At 40.9% G+C, this 15,937-nt stretch overlaps 1 protein-coding gene across 1 annotated transcript in view; it reads left to right on the forward strand.

Moving 5' to 3' along the window:
• The window catches only part of cdh13 (cadherin 13, H-cadherin (heart)), a 399,576-nt gene that overhangs the window by 352,595 nt on the left and 31,044 nt on the right, over positions 1-15,937 (forward strand). The window contains 1 exon segment of the mRNA XM_063004232.1: positions 13,229-13,371. Within this exon segment, the coding sequence (XP_062860302.1) occupies positions 13,229-13,371 (143 nt within the window).

Here is a 15,937-nt window from a genome sequence, read left to right on the forward strand (position 1 = left end):
TTTCTTTTAGCTTGTTTGTTTGTTTTTCGTACCCACATGTGTGAGTATGTGGGAATATGTGAACATGTGTATTTACAGCCAGCTGCTTCAGTCCTGAATCTTAGTTCTGCAAGTTTTTGCAGCAGGGGTGAGAATAAATAACAGAATAAGTACAGTGGTACCTCGAAACTCAGCGTCAGTTGGTTCTGGAAGTGTCGCTGAATTTAAAAGGCGTTGAGTTTCAAGGTATTTTTTTCCCATAAGGATGTTTGGGAAGCCATGGTCCCATGGAACTGCATATATTTAAGGCTAATGTAAAATAATGGGGTTGTTTTTGACACTTATACACTAAAAATAACACAAATATAATATAAAAACACTGAAATACAATTGAAAAACAGTTATTTCCTATGGAGTGTGGCAGTGCACAAAGCTTAACGTGACTTATTATACTAAAACAAACGAGGAATTTCATTAGTGAAGAGAACTTATGACCAGTAATAATTAGGAAAGGTTTAGTGTTTCTATATCGTTCTTTTGATACATTAAGTCACAACAAACTTAATGTATTACTATAATGTACACCGATCAGCCATAACATTAAAACCACCTCCTTGTTTCTGCATGCATTGTCCATTTTATCGGCTTCACTTACCATATAGAAGCACTTTGTTGTTCTACGATTACTGACTGTAGTCCATCTGTTTCTCTTCATGCTTTGTTAGCCCCCTTTCATGCTGTTCTTCAATGGTCAGGACCACCACAGAGCAGGTATTATTTGGGTGGTGGATCATTCTCAGGACTGCAGTAACACTGACATGGTGGTGGTGTGTTAGTGTATGCTGTGCTGATATTAGTGGATCAGACACAGCAGCGCTGCTGGAGTTTTTAAATACCGTGTCCACTCACTGTCCACTCTATTAGACACTCCTACCTAGTTGGTCCACCTTGTAGATGTAAAGTCAGAGACGATCGCTCATCTATTGCTGCTGTTTGAGTTGGTCATCTTCTGCTGTGTCTGATCCACTCATACCAGCACAACACACACTAACACACCACCACCATGTCAGTGTCACTGCAGTGCTGAGAATGATCCACCACCCAAATAATACCTGCTCTGTGGTGGTCCTGGGAGAGTCCTGACTATTAAAGAACAGCATGAAAGGGGGCTAACAAAGTATGCAGAGAAACAGATGGACTACAGTCAGTAATTGTAGATTTACAAAAAGCTTCTATATGAGAAGTGGAGCTGATAAAATGGACAGTGAGTGTAGAAACAAGGAGGTGGTTTTAATGTTAAGGCTGATCAGTGTATATTATAATTTACAGACCATAGATTCTGTATTTTATTTAAACTATGATATGACAAATTATATTTTTGTTTTTATTAATATTATTATTATTATTATTATTATTATTATTTGTAGGCATTGGAGGTTCAGTGTCATTTGTGTATGGTATTTGATACAATAATTTAACACGTGCGTTTATTGTTATGTTATGCCAACCACACACACACACACAGTCGGAGACCTTGCAGGAAAAGTCATGTACATTTTTTTGCTGGCTCTACTAAAAGACACGGCGGAAAGGTGATTTGCCGACGTTTCTGCTTGAGTGGTACAATTTCTCTCTGTGCCGCCAGGCAAGTCCAGATCTGACCCTGAACCCCCCAGAGCTCCACACAATTCTTTTTCCATTTGACATTAGCTATGATAGATCTCCCCTGAGGAGAAAACCCTACAGCCTACAAATAAAAGAGAGTTCAGTTCTGTAGAATTGGTTTGTACCTGTTTGTTTGTGTGGGTTTGTGTGTGTGTGTGTGTTCGCATCTGTAAATATCATTTTATTAATTGATGCGAATTTAAGGCATGAACAACCTGAGGACATCAGTTTATAGTCACTCCATCTATGCATTTACTTTGGAAACGCCAGTTCATGTTCTGAATGTTCTGATAGATGGTAGGTAACCAGAGTACCTGGAGGAAACCCACATGAGCATTTCGGACAAATAGGTCCAGTGCTGTTGGGCTGATGCCTATTAATATTTTCAGATACAGTGGTACCATGTAACTCGGCGTCCCCTAAACTTGAAATCTTTGAAACTCGACACCCTTCTGTAAGAAATTCTCCATGAGAAATCTTAAACTAGACGTTTCCCTCAAATTCGACATGTGTGCGACTGCCGCTTTGTTCAGTGCTGGGCTTGATCAGCCATAACATTAAAACCATCTCCTTGTTTCTACACTCACTGTCCATTTTATCAGCTCCACTTACCATATAGAAGCACTTTGAAGTTCTACAATAACTGACTGTAGTCCATCTGTTTCTCTGCATGCTTTGTTAGCCCCCTTTCATGCTGTTCTTCAATGGTCAGGACTCTCCCAGGACCACTACAGAGTAGGTATTATTTGGGTTGTGGATCATGATCAAAATGGACAGTAAGTGTAGAAACAAGGAGGTGGTTTTAATGTTATGGCTGATCGATGTATCTGTGTTTAGGTGGATTTTTCTCCTGTTTCACTTTTAAACTTGTGTTACAGCTCGGAGTTCTGAGAAATTATGAGAATCAGCTTTTGCAAGAGAGTGTCAGTGTTGGTTCTGTTGAGGTTCCTTGTGCACCGTCCTGTCCTGCATTCTGTGTTTTTTGGACCCACTGTGAACCTTACCAGGATGAAGACTAAATGAAAAATAGCACAGTGGCATGTTAAATTATTTAGTCAGCTGTTTTAATTAAACCAGCACTGCCATCAAGGATTCCAGATGTTTTTTAGGATGCTGCAATATCCATGCGAATCAGAATCTCTGAATATGAACGAATATCTTCAGTTATTTAAGTACAGGCCTAATTATCATGTTTCCCATATAGATATCAATTTGCATAATGCTTTTTTAACGAGGCACTAATGACCTTGAGAGGAGGCTAATGAAGCAGCGCACTGTGTGTGTACAGACCGAGGTGTGTTGCATCGACGTGTGTTTCCAAAGTGTCAGTGTGAGCATGTGTGCTAACCAGTGTGTGATCCCGGCTTCCTCCATTAGCCCACGCTTTGATGAGCTTAACTCTGCATGTTCCGAATGTTTTCTTTGTAATTGGGACTAGGTACACTGTGGCATATAAGAGAGGATTAAGCAAAGGAAAGGGAACAGATGTGTGTGAGCGTGGCTTGGTGCTTGTGGGTGGGTGTGTGTGTGTGTGTATATGCGCCTCAGTGTTCCCACCGGGAACGTTTACCTCAACTTTTCTCTGAATTCAAATTAAAGTCACACTCATCTGGAGTTCAGTATCATCTGCATAAATCATTTTCGCTTTTCCGTCGTGTCTACTCCAGCCACATAAAACAGAACGGATTGTTACGGACTACATAGCGTGAATTTTATAGCTTTGGTGCTGCTCATGCTGAAGCGGGAAAAAAATCTCAACAAATAACAAATGATTTCGCAAACAGCTCAGTAGTGACAGGGAGGCATTTGCACCCACAGCAGCATGATAATAAGCTCACGCTAGCTGGTATCTCATAGACGCGCTTGTTCTCATGCATATGACCTCATTTCCTTTGGAAGCGTTGGGATGAAACATTGATAGGTTGAGATGCAGGGTGTGAGGTATGTTTAGATTGTGGAGTGGGGGGGGGAATGAAACAGCAAGGTTAATCGGCTGTGGAAGCAACACAGAGATAGCATTTTGCATTTAAAATTGTGTGCATTGTCAGGAAAAACTACCACATGGGTACATTTTGTTTTCCAAACAATCTGAGATGGAAATGATCCTTAAGGATAAATCTGTGGTCCTTGTGATCTTCATCCACACCAGGTTCCTTAATTGTTCCTTAAAAGTCTTGGTAACACAATGCACAATACAGGAACACAGTATGTAAAGGGTATAATACATCTGATCACTTTCTCTGTCACACATAAAGCAACCAGAACACCTACGGGTATGTTCTTGTAAGGAAAACCCACACTAGCATCGGGTGAACAGGCCGACTTCATTCACATTAACCAAGATTTACATTTACATTTTCAGCATTTAGCAGACGCTTTTATCCAAAGCGACTTACACAGTGAGCGGAACACAATGAGCAATTGAGGGTTAAGGGCCTTGCTCAGGGACCCAACAGTGGCAACTTGGTGGTGGCGGGGCTTGAACCGGCAACCTTCTGTTTACTAGTCCAGTACCTTAACCACTGAGCTATCACTGGATGAAGATCAAGATCAAGATGAAGATCAAGCCCAAATATTAAGGTCATGGAACTATGTGGCACCCATTCGTGCTGCATCTAGGTGACACCCAAATTACCAAATATACTAAATTACCAAACAGACATCCTCTTTAAAACACAGCCACATTACACATAGATTTTGGTTAGATGGTTAGAGCGTGACCTGACTGAATGCCTGCATTCTTCATACTTTATAAGAGCAGTAGATATTAGCTGTATATATATATATATACTGTATATATATATACAGTGTATCACAAAAGTGAGTACACCCCTCACATTTCTGCAGATATTTAAGTATATCTTTTCATGGGACAACACTGACAAAATGACACTTTGACACAATGAAAAGTAGTCTGTGTGCAGCTTATATAACAGTGTAAATTTATTCTTCCCTCAAAATAACTCAATATACAGCCATTAATGTCTAAACCACCGGCAACAAAAGTGAGTACACCCCTTAGTGAAAGTTCCTGAAGTGTCAATATTTTGTGTGGCCACCATTATTTCCCAGAACTGCCTTAACTCTCCTGGGCATGGAGTTTACCAGAGCTTCACAGGTTGCCACTGGAATGCTTTTCCACTCCTCCATGACGACATCACGGAGCTGGCGGATATTCGAGACTTTGCGCTCCTCCACCTTCCGCTTGAGGATGCCCCAAAGATGTTCTATTGGGTTTAGGTCTGGAGACATGCTTGGCCAGTCCATCACCTTTACCCTCAGCCTCTTCAATAAAGCAGTGGTCGTCTTAGAGGTGTGTTTGGGGTCATTATCATGCTGGAACACTGCCCTGCGACCCAGTTTCCGGAGGGAGGGGATCATGCTCTGCTTCAGTATTTCACAGTACATATTGGAGTTCATGTGTCCCTCAATGAAATGTAACTCCCCAACACCTGCTGCACTCATGCAGCCCCAGACCATGGCATTCCCACCACCATGCTTGACTGTAGGCATGACACACTTATCTTTGTACTCCTCAACTGATTGCCGCCACACATGCTTGAGACCATCTGAACCAAACAAATTAATCTTGGTCTCATCAGACCATAGGACATGGTTCCAGTAATCCATGTCCTTTGTTGACATGTCTTCAGCAAACTGTTTGCGGGCTTTCTTGTGTAGAGACTTCAGAAGAGGCTTCCTTCTGGGGTGACAGCCATGCAGACCAATTTGATGTAGTGTGCGGCGTATGGTCTGAGCACTGACAGGCTGACCCCCCACCTTTTCAATCTCTGCAGCAATGCTGACAGCACTCCTGCGCCTATCTTTCAAAGACAGCAGTTGGATGTGACGCTGAGCACGTGCACTCAGCTTCTTTGGACGACCAACGCGAGGTCTGTTCTGAGTGGACCCTGCTCTTTTAAAACGCTGAATGATCTTGGCCACTGTGCTGCAGCTCAGTTTCAGGGTGTTGGCAATCTTCTTGTAGCCTTGGCCATCTTCATGTAGCGCAACAATTCGTCTTTTAAGATCCTCAGAGAGTTCTTTGCCATGAGGTGCCATGTTGGAACTTTCAGTGACCAGTATGAGAGAGTGTGAGAGCTGTACTACTAAATTAAACACACCTGCTCCCTATGCACACCTGAGACCTAGTAACACTAACAAATCACATGACATTTTGGAGGGAAAATGACAAGCAGTGCTCAATTTGGACATTTAGGGGTGTAGTCTCTTAGGGGTGTACTCACTTTTGTTGCCGGTGGTTTAGACATTAATGGCTGTATATTGAGTTATTTTGAGGGAAGAATAAATTTACACTGTTATATAAGCTGCACACAGACTACTTTTCATTGTGTCAAAGTGTCATTTTGTCAGTGTTGTCCCATGAAAATATATACTTAAATATCTGCAGAAATGTGAGGGGTGTACTCACTTTTGTGATACACTGTATATATATATATATACAGTGTATCACAAAAGTGAGTACACCCCTCACATTTCTGCAAATATTTCATTATATCTTTTCATGGGACAACACTATAGAAATAAAACTTGGATATAAGTTAGAGTAGTCAGTGTACAACTTGTATAGCAGTGTAGATTTACTGTCTTCTGAAAATAACTCAACACACAGCCATTAATGTCTAAATGGCTGGCAACATAAGTGAGTACACCCCACAGTGAACATGTCCAAATTGTGCCCAAAGTGTCAATATTTTGTGTGACCACCATTATTATCCAGCACTGCCTTAACCCTCCTGGGCATGGAATTCACCAGAGCTGCACAGGTTGCTACTGGAATCCTCTTCCACTCCTCCATGATGACATCACGGAGCTGGTGGATGTTAGACACCTTGAACTCCTCCACCTTCCACTTGAGGATGCGCCACAGGTGCTCAATTGGGTTTAGTCCATCACCTTTACCTTCAGCTTCCTCAGCAAGGCAGTTGTCATCTTGGAGGTTGTGTTTGGGGTCGTTATCCTGTTGGAAAACTGCCATGAGGCCCAGTTTTTGAAGGGAGGGGATCATGCTCTGTTTCAGAATGTCACAGTACATGTTGGAATTCATGTTTCCCTCAATGAACTGCAGCTCCCCAGTGCCAGCAACACTCATGCAGCCCAAGACCATGATGCTACCACCACCATGCTTGACTGTAGGCAACATACAGTTGTCTTGGTACTTCTCACCAGGGCGCCGCCACACATGCTGGACACCATCTGAGCCAAACAAGTTTATCTTGGTCTCGTCAGACCACAGGGCATTCCAGTAATCCATGTTCTTGGACTGCTTGTCTTCAGCAAACTGTTTGCGGGCTTTCTTGTGCGTCAGCTTTCTTCTGGGATGACGACCATGCAGACCGAGTTGATGCAGTGTGCGGTGTATGGTCTGAGCACTGACAGGCTGACCTCCCACATCTTCAACCTCTGCAGCAATGCTGGCAGCACTCATGTGTCTATTTTTTAAAGCCAACCTCTGGATATGACGCCGAACACGTGGACTCAACTTCTTTGGTCGACCCTGGCGAAGCCTGTTCCGAGTGGAACCTGTCCTGGAAAACCGTTGTATGACCTTGGCCACCATGCTGTAGCTCAGTTTCAGGGTGTTAGCAATCTTCTTATAGCCCAGGCCATCTTTGTGGAGAGCAACAATTCTATTTCTCACATCCTCAGAGAGTTCTTTGCCATGAGGTGCCATGTTGAATATCCAGTGGCCAGTATGAGAGAATTGTACCCAAAACACCAAATTTAACAGCCCTGCTCCCCATTTACACCTGGGACCTTGACACATGACACCAGGGAGGGACAACGACACATTTGGGCACAATTTGGACATGTTCACTGTGGGGTGTACTCACTTATGTTGCCAGCTATTTAGACATCAATGGCTGTGTGTTGAGTTATTTTCAGAAGACGGTAAATCTACACTGCTATACAAGCTGTACACTGACTACTCTAAGTTATATCCAAGTTTCATGTCTATAGTGTTGTCCCATGAAAAGATATAATGAAATATTTGCAGAATTGTGAGGGGTGTACTCACTTTTGTGATACACTGTATATATATATATATATATGGGGGTGTAGAGGGTAAAATCACTACATCAAGTATTTGTATAGCAACTTTACAGAATCCAGGACTGACAGACCAAAAAACCCTGTTGAGCAACCCAAGGACGACAGTGGCAAGGGAAAAACTCCCTTCAATTACAGGAAGAAACCTTGAAAGGAACCAGACTCAGCAGGGACCTTCATCCTTTTTGAGTGGTCTGGAGAATAATTTGAATTAATTTAAATTTGGCTTACACAAATCATACATGCACAAAATTAATTTAAACTTAAATGTGTAATTAGTGAAAAGAATACACAAGCAGTCTGTGATAAAGTCCGTAGTGAGTTCTGGACATTTTTGGTGCAATCACGCCAGGTTGGCGTCAAATCTAGCAGGAGCAGCATTGCAGAACCGCCTCACAACATCAAACAGTAATCGTCAAATCTACAATTTGTAACACAAACCACTAATTAACCATTAATATCCAATACTGCTTGGCTACTTTAACTAAAATACACCATGACCATGTGGCCAAATGTATTTTGACACCCCTCTTAATGATTGAGTTTAGCTGTTTAGCCACACCATTTAATAAAACATCCAAAAAGTCAATTATTATAAAGTATGTGAAAGAAATGAACTGCATTTAAACTTTGTTGCAACAGTTTGGAAAAGCCCATTTCATGTTCCATCCTGACTGCACCCCAGTGAACAAAACATTATCCATAAAGACTTGGTTTGATGGGTGTGGTGTGAAGGAACTCCACTTGCCTGCTTAGAGCCATGATCTCAACCTCACTAAACACATTTAAAAAGAATTAAAATTTCCATTGTGAGTTAGAGATAGGCGTGGCTGAAACACTTATACTCAGTTACTGGAGTGTCCACATACTTTTAATCATAGTTTAGTATGTAAATTGTCTTGGTTTGTGATTGAGGGAGTGAATCAGTGAGTGTATTTATGTTGACCTATAATGGATTGGCATCTTGTTCGGGGTGTATTTCCGTGTTTTTGGGTGGCATGGCACACTTATGTGTTAATTGTGGCAAACTTTAAAATTATGAAAGCTGTGAAAATGTGTGTGTTTGTGTTTGTGTGTGTGTGTGTGTGTGTGTGTGTGTGTGTGATTTGTCTTATTGTGAGATTGGGATGTGGGCAGCCTACAAAGCTATTTCCCAAAGCTTTGTCTCGCTCTGTTAGGCCAACAGCTTCAGTTCCTAGACAATTTGTCTACCCACCCACACACACATAGGTGCTATCTCATGAGTATACGAGCAATGTGTGTTTGTGTGGGTGGATCCAAGCATTAGAGAACATTTCTTTTTTTTGTGGGCACACACTCAAGGATATGGAAATTGTCACTGGAATAATTATACTTTAATACAATTATAATAATACAAAAACACTGCAGGCCATCTTTTTTATCCGAACAAATGCAGACAACAGTTTTAGTTAAACAAGGTTTTACTCACATCTCCTAATCTCAAGTAAACTCGATTTTTTGGTGCTCCCAAGTGGATTGTAAGTTCCTGACCATGGTAAAGCCCTCAGAGAAATGGCGAGAGCAAACATTGGCTCGTCATATGTACTTACTTAACTAATTTTGAAGTTGAAAAGCATGTTTGTCCTTTGATTAACATTTAAACTTTAATTTCCTAATAAAACATTTTTTAAGTGACATTTTAGTCTATCTGCATTAATTTTTAAAATAAATGTAAAAAAAATGTTTACCTTCTTGTAGTGCTACTTCTTGAAAGGCAAAGTAAAAAGTCATGTATATACACCAGTTAGGCATAACATTATGACCACCTTCTAAATATTGTGTTGGTCACCCTTTTGCTGCCAAAATAGCCCTGCAACTGTGATGCACTGTGTATTCTGACTCCTTTCTATCAGAACCAGCATTAACTTTTTCAGCAATTTGAGCTACAGTAGCTCGTCTGTTGGATCGGACCACACGGGCCAGCCTTCACTCCCCACATGCACCAATGAGCCTTGGCCGTCCATGACCCTGTTGCTGGTTTACCACTGTTCCTTCCTTGGACCACTTTTATAAATACTGACCACTGCAGACCGGGAACACCCCACAAGAGCTGCAGTTTCAGAGATGCTCTGACCCAGTCGTCTAGCCATCACAATTTGGCCCTTCTCAAATTCGTCTCACTCAGATCCTTGCCCATTACACTTGCCCATTTTTCCTGCTTCTAACACATTAACTTTGAGGATAAAATGTTCAGTTGCTGCCTAATATATCCCCCCCACTAACAGCTGCCATGATGAAGAGATAACCAGTGTTATTCACTTCACCTGTCAGTGCTCATAATGCTATGCCTGGTCAGACAAATCGATGAGCATCATTTACCCACAGTGGGGAAGTCAGTGTTTCAACTGGTCAAAAACGTTTTACAGCAGGCGGTCTTATGTTTATATTTTTTTGTACATAAAGGGTCACAGGTTCTTAAAGTCTTGGTTTCTTAGTCCAGCTACAGGAAGCCAGTTGAAGGGACAAGGCAGTGAGTAGCACTGACAAACTTTGAAGATGAGTGGGCTGCTGACCTCTTGATCATTTAAAGCACTGTGCAGTAAAACCATCCAGGAGTGAGTTGTAGTAAAGACTGATGATTGTAATGAGGAACTGACCAAGAACCTGAGCAGAACTTTTATAATCAAATGGTCAAATCAATGCAAGACCTTGCAAAATGTGAAGTCTGCCAGAGAATAAGTAATCAGCTAACCCTAGATTTTTATTTTAATAATTTATAAAGGTCTGATTAAAGAGAGACTAAATAAAGGTGTGGGTCTGCATTCCAATGTTACACAGGAGGAACCAAAGTGTGGAACTGCCCATGTTATTTTATCAGTGCTTATAGGTGCTGGCAGGTTTTCAAACAGTGCCAATGGTCCACCCACGGCCAATATTACCAGCCAACCAATATCAAACAGGCCCTAAAACACACTAAAAGAGAAAAGATAAGCGAGAGACATTTCCTTTGTTCTCTGGTTTGTCCACACTTCAGTGAGCACATCCGAAATGGATTATAAATAAAGGGAATTCACCTCAGCTGAGACTGCACGCTTTATCAGGACATTGGAGTCAACGGCAGCCTTTTTAAGGGTGAAACTGTCCACCTGGTTCTTCCTGCGTCTCAGTGGGGTTCATGGCGGCAATAGAATTGGAGCGTTGTGCATTTCTTTTGTGTCTTTGTCTCTAAACTACCTGGTAAATTAGGAATCACTGACACAAGCGCAAATGTGCAAGACATACTCTCATGCACCACTTGACAGAGGTCACAATAACTGTTGAGTAGCTCAACACTTTTTAGGCTTTAATGCAAGTTCTTCTTAACATTAGACATTTGCAATGAGTCATTTGTGACCTCTCAGGTCTTCTGAAGTTTGGCTGGGTAAAAAGTTTCACTGGCTTTCATTCAAAGCCAATTTCATTTCAATGCCACAGAATGTCACCTACACTTATCATGCATCAGCCACCATGTTTACTTTTATTCATTTATTCATTCATATATTCTTTTTTTATATTAATTCATGTTCATTAACTACCTCAGCCTGATCAGACTGGTGATGTGTCCGTACCATTTGGAAACACTAGGATGAGGGCAAGAAACACATCTTGGACAGGGGATTAATTCATCACAGTGCGTGATTTACATTTACATTTTTTGACATTCAGCAGATGTTTTTATTCAAAGCGACTTACAATTGTGACCACACACATTGCAAGCAATTGAGGTTTAAGGGCCTTGCTCAAGGGTGCAACGGTGGTCAGTCTGACAGATGTGGGGATAAAACCAGCAACCATCTGATTACTAGCCCTGTACCTTAATCACTGAGCTCCACCTTCTTAAAATTTCGGCATTTAGCAGACGCCTTTATCCAAAGTGACTTACAGTAGTGTGCCCAAAATCCTGTTAGTCATTTGTCCACTGTACCTGCTGTGCCACTCCTCTGATTTAGTCTGTTTTACAGTATTTTGTTTGTATTTATACATTATTTTTCACTTTGCAATTTAGTTAAGGTGGGTCTGGCGACAGAGGTTAGTTTTGAGCACAAGGCGGTAATACACTCCGGCCAGGGCACCAATTTCACCTTCTCACTCCTACAGTCAGTTTAGAGTAGCCATTTCACCTTTTGTATTCTTTTGGGAAATAAAAGGAAACCCTTGAGGACCCCAGTTCCTCTGGACACCCACCACTATGCTGATGCAGCAAGAGTGGAAACAGAATATACAGAAAATTAGCACACAGATGTATAAAAAGATACATTTAAAAATGTACTGCACTCAAGTGGCAGCCAGTTTTGGCAGCTTGTGTTTTACGCTCTTTCGTTCTTTTACATTTTCACAGTTGTCAAATTTTATTAAATTTATTTCACAGCCAAATTTTGCTTAATGTTTTTGTCTGATTTGCACAAAAAATGTGGGATTTTGTATGTTTGTTTGTGATTTTTTTATATTTTAATCACTAATTAGTTGCAATTTAAGTCATATTGTTTCTGTCCAAATGACATGCAGGTTACATTCAGGCAACGTTTGGCAGGCAGCTACTGTTTTCTTCTTTCTTTGTGTAAATATCTGAGTAAATGTTTAATTTAATTAAATGTGTAAATGTTTAACAGCTTCTTAAATGTAAAGACAAATCCTATAAATTACTTATGGTCCTTTAAATGTTTAAACATGTTCCAGAAATATATAAATATAATTAATCTTGACTTGTATGGGTGCCAGAGTGGTACAGCAGGCAGTAATGGTGCTTCAGGTTCCAGGTTTAATTCTGTGCTCTGGTTCTGTCTGTTCTTCCTGTTTCCAAGTCATTTCATTAAGGTTTTCTCCAAGTAATTATCTCCAGGTATACTGGTTTCCCCCAGCCTCCCAAAAGAATGTTTGAAGATGGCTTTGCTATTTAATTTGATTTGATTAAGTAGTTTAAATTGTGTAATAGAGTGTACAATTATAAATGCTCAAGAATGAAATGAATATTTATGCATTTTCTCCCTTTTAGTGCATCTAATTGCCCAATTGCATCATGCTTCTTCTCCACCAATGCGATCCCTGCTCTGATTAAGGGGAACGAAGCTAACCCATGCCCCCTCCGACACGTGGGCAGCATGCCGTATGCACCTTATCACCTATACTTTGACGAGTGCAGTGCAGCTTAGCGTTGTGTACGGAGAGACACATTTATAGGTATTCGAGATCCCAGCTCTGGTTCCAGTGTGTGTTTTTACCGCTGCGCCACCTGAGCAGCCGCTGATCCTATTTTTAACCTTATAAAATGATGCCTCTGAAAATAACCATGAATCACCAAATTTTACAAGAATTTTTATTTTCACTGTTAGATTAAAAGATTCTAAAAATAAACACTGATTTGTAAGAGCAGCACATACTGAATTCATACACTGGCTAAACTGCTAATAACAAATAACAAGTTTGCCATTTTTTTAAGATGTAGTCAACAGTAACAGGAATATTTTTAAGTTAAATTCTATTACATCATTTGTTTTTAACTTTGTGTCTTCAGGTATGCGGTGCTGCGAGATCCAGCCAACTGGTTCAGTGTAAACCCGTTCAAAGGAATAGTGAACACGACAGGCACGCTGGACCGTGAATCTCCGCACGTCCGTAACAACCGCTACACCGCAGTCTTCATAGCTACAGACAACGGTAAGAGCCAGATCTCATTCTTGCGATTTGTGCAGCTCTGTGAGATCCAGTACTATCTAAAAAAAAACATGTATTTAATAGCTTTTTAATGGCATCATGTTTGCTGTGATAACAGGTAACTGTTTGGCAGAGATTTATGTGAGCTGAATGCTAGGTAATATTGTTGAAGACAATAGTCAGTGTCTTTTTGCTGTTTTATTTTCACATTTATGTGTTATCGCCTTGTTGTCAAGGCACAATTTAGCCACTTTAATTGGACAGGTACTAGTGCAATGAATTGCTGCTTATGGCATCTTTGGCTCTGACCGTTTGGAAATAGCTTAGAAGAACAATCTGAATATCAAGTGGTAATTTGTAAGTGTTTTAAATTGTAGTCAATGTGTTCCAAAATCATGTTGGAACACTTCAGAGAGTTATTTGTACCAGTTCCAGTGGGGGTTAAAGCTTGGAAAGGGTCATGCTTTATCCTCTTGCCGTAGGAAATTACACGCTCGTGGACACGGAACGTCTGGCCAGCGTCTCGGTGATCTCTGGGTAGTGTAGTTATTCCTCTTGCTTGACATTCACAGAGATTGAATTAACCCGAGGTCAATGAGATGTACTGGTGGATTTTTTAAGATTGAATCAAGGAGCTTTTAAGTTTTGGAAATGAGGGCTCGAGTTCAGTCCTTACGTGTGTCTTTCTACCCTCGACGATTTATCTCCTCCTGGCATCTTGCCACCTGTATTCCTTCCTCTCTCTCTCTCTTTTTTTTACTTCTTCCTCTGAGAAAATGAAGAGCAGAGACAACTCTTTCCAAAAGCTCCAATAACAGACGTGTGATATTGGCTTAGCAGCAGGGGTCCGGTGGTGACAGGAATTCATAGAGATCATCTTCCTCACTTCTGTCTATTCCCTTTGTGACTTGTCCCACCCCTACATGAATGCATGGGCCAGATAAGAAGAGCTTCTTTTCTATGCGTTCAGGTGTTTCTGATGTCATTAACCTTTACCGGGTTGACTTATCTCTCTGTCTTGCTCCTTTTCCTGCTGTCCGTCTTTGTCTGTCTCATGTTCCAAACTGTCGAATGAGGGCACAGGTGGGAATAGAGACTATACTAGACATGTATGTGATACAGCTTTATGTGAGAAGATCTTGAGAGCAAGATATATGAACAGAGAGATCAAATAGTGGGTGCAAAAAAAGAAAAGTGGAATTTGTGAATTTTGGTAGATAAAATTAAAATCAAGGCACTTGATGGTCTAAAGTAGGCCAAAAAAAGTAATAAAATTAAAATCAAGGCATTTAATAGGATCATGGAAAAAGTTATTTTTATTTTCTACTTGCCATCTCTCTTTTACACAACAGCCATCAATCTGGCAGGGCAATGGGTACCATATGCTTTTTAAAAGCTACACCTATACCATATCATTTTTTAATACTATTAGGCAGTTGCATGGCTTATTAGATGTCCAGTATCGGTTGCTGTTGCATGTTTGTTAAGGGAGACCATAAAAATCGTACACATAGAGCACAGTCATCAGCTCCCATAATAAAATAATAATTAAAATAACAAAAATAATAATAGATTTAGGGCGGCACAGTGGCTCAGTGGGTAGCACTGTCACCTCACAGCAAGAAGGTCCTGGGTTTGATCCCCAGGCGGGGTGGTCCGGGTCCTTTCTGTGTGGAGTTTGCATGTTCTCCCCGTGTCTGTGTGGGTTTCCTCTGGGTAGCTTAATTGAAGACACTGAATTGCCCTATAGATGAATGGGTGTGTGTATGTGTGTGTGTGTCTGCCCTGCGATGGACTGGCACCCCGTGCATGGTGTTACTGTGTGCCTTGCGCCCATTGAAAAGCTGGGATAGGCTCCAGCACCCCCCCCCCCCTTCCCCCCACGACCCTAATTGGATAAGCGGTTAAAACAGTGAGTGAGTGAATAATAGATTTAATAAAGGAATCGTGTCTTCAGCAGCTGGTGGCATAGTCATAACTGGTTGCATAGTCATGACTTACTCATACAGTTTTGATTCTACCTGCTGTTTTACTCTTTAGCTTGTTATTTTCATATTACCCCATGTTCCACAATTAATTATTCTCAGTTTCCTTCCACTAACATAATCTCCCCATTGCAGAACAGTTGATATCCAATTTTAATTTACTACTTTGTGGCTGAGCAGTTGTTACTCCCAGACACAAAAGCACTACAGCACATACAGGGCATCTCTAGCAGGGCAGAAATTTGACGTTGAAAATGTAACACAGTGTGTTCGTGCCTCATTAAACTGGAATAAAACATTTGCTTATGAACATACGCTCATGAATGCTGGGTGTGTAGTTCATGCTGTTGAGATTTACAAGCACTGATGCAAATATGTGCAATATATGAAGTCCCAGTGAGTTACTAAAAAGGAACTGGAGGATGCAGGATGTGTAGTGAAAACAGAGACCAATTAGGGGCACAGATTACATAATTTAGTAGGTATACTAAGATCTGTTTGCTGTCCAGAGTGAATATATAGTCTTGAATTAATTACTGGTGGTTTAAATGTTGTATTCATTGGTGTCAATGATTATGTTAATG

The sequence above is a fragment of the Trichomycterus rosablanca genome, chromosome 11 (assembly GCF_030014385.1).
Source record: "Trichomycterus rosablanca isolate fTriRos1 chromosome 11, fTriRos1.hap1, whole genome shotgun sequence".
Classification (NCBI taxonomy): Eukaryota; Metazoa; Chordata; class Actinopteri; order Siluriformes; family Trichomycteridae; genus Trichomycterus; species Trichomycterus rosablanca.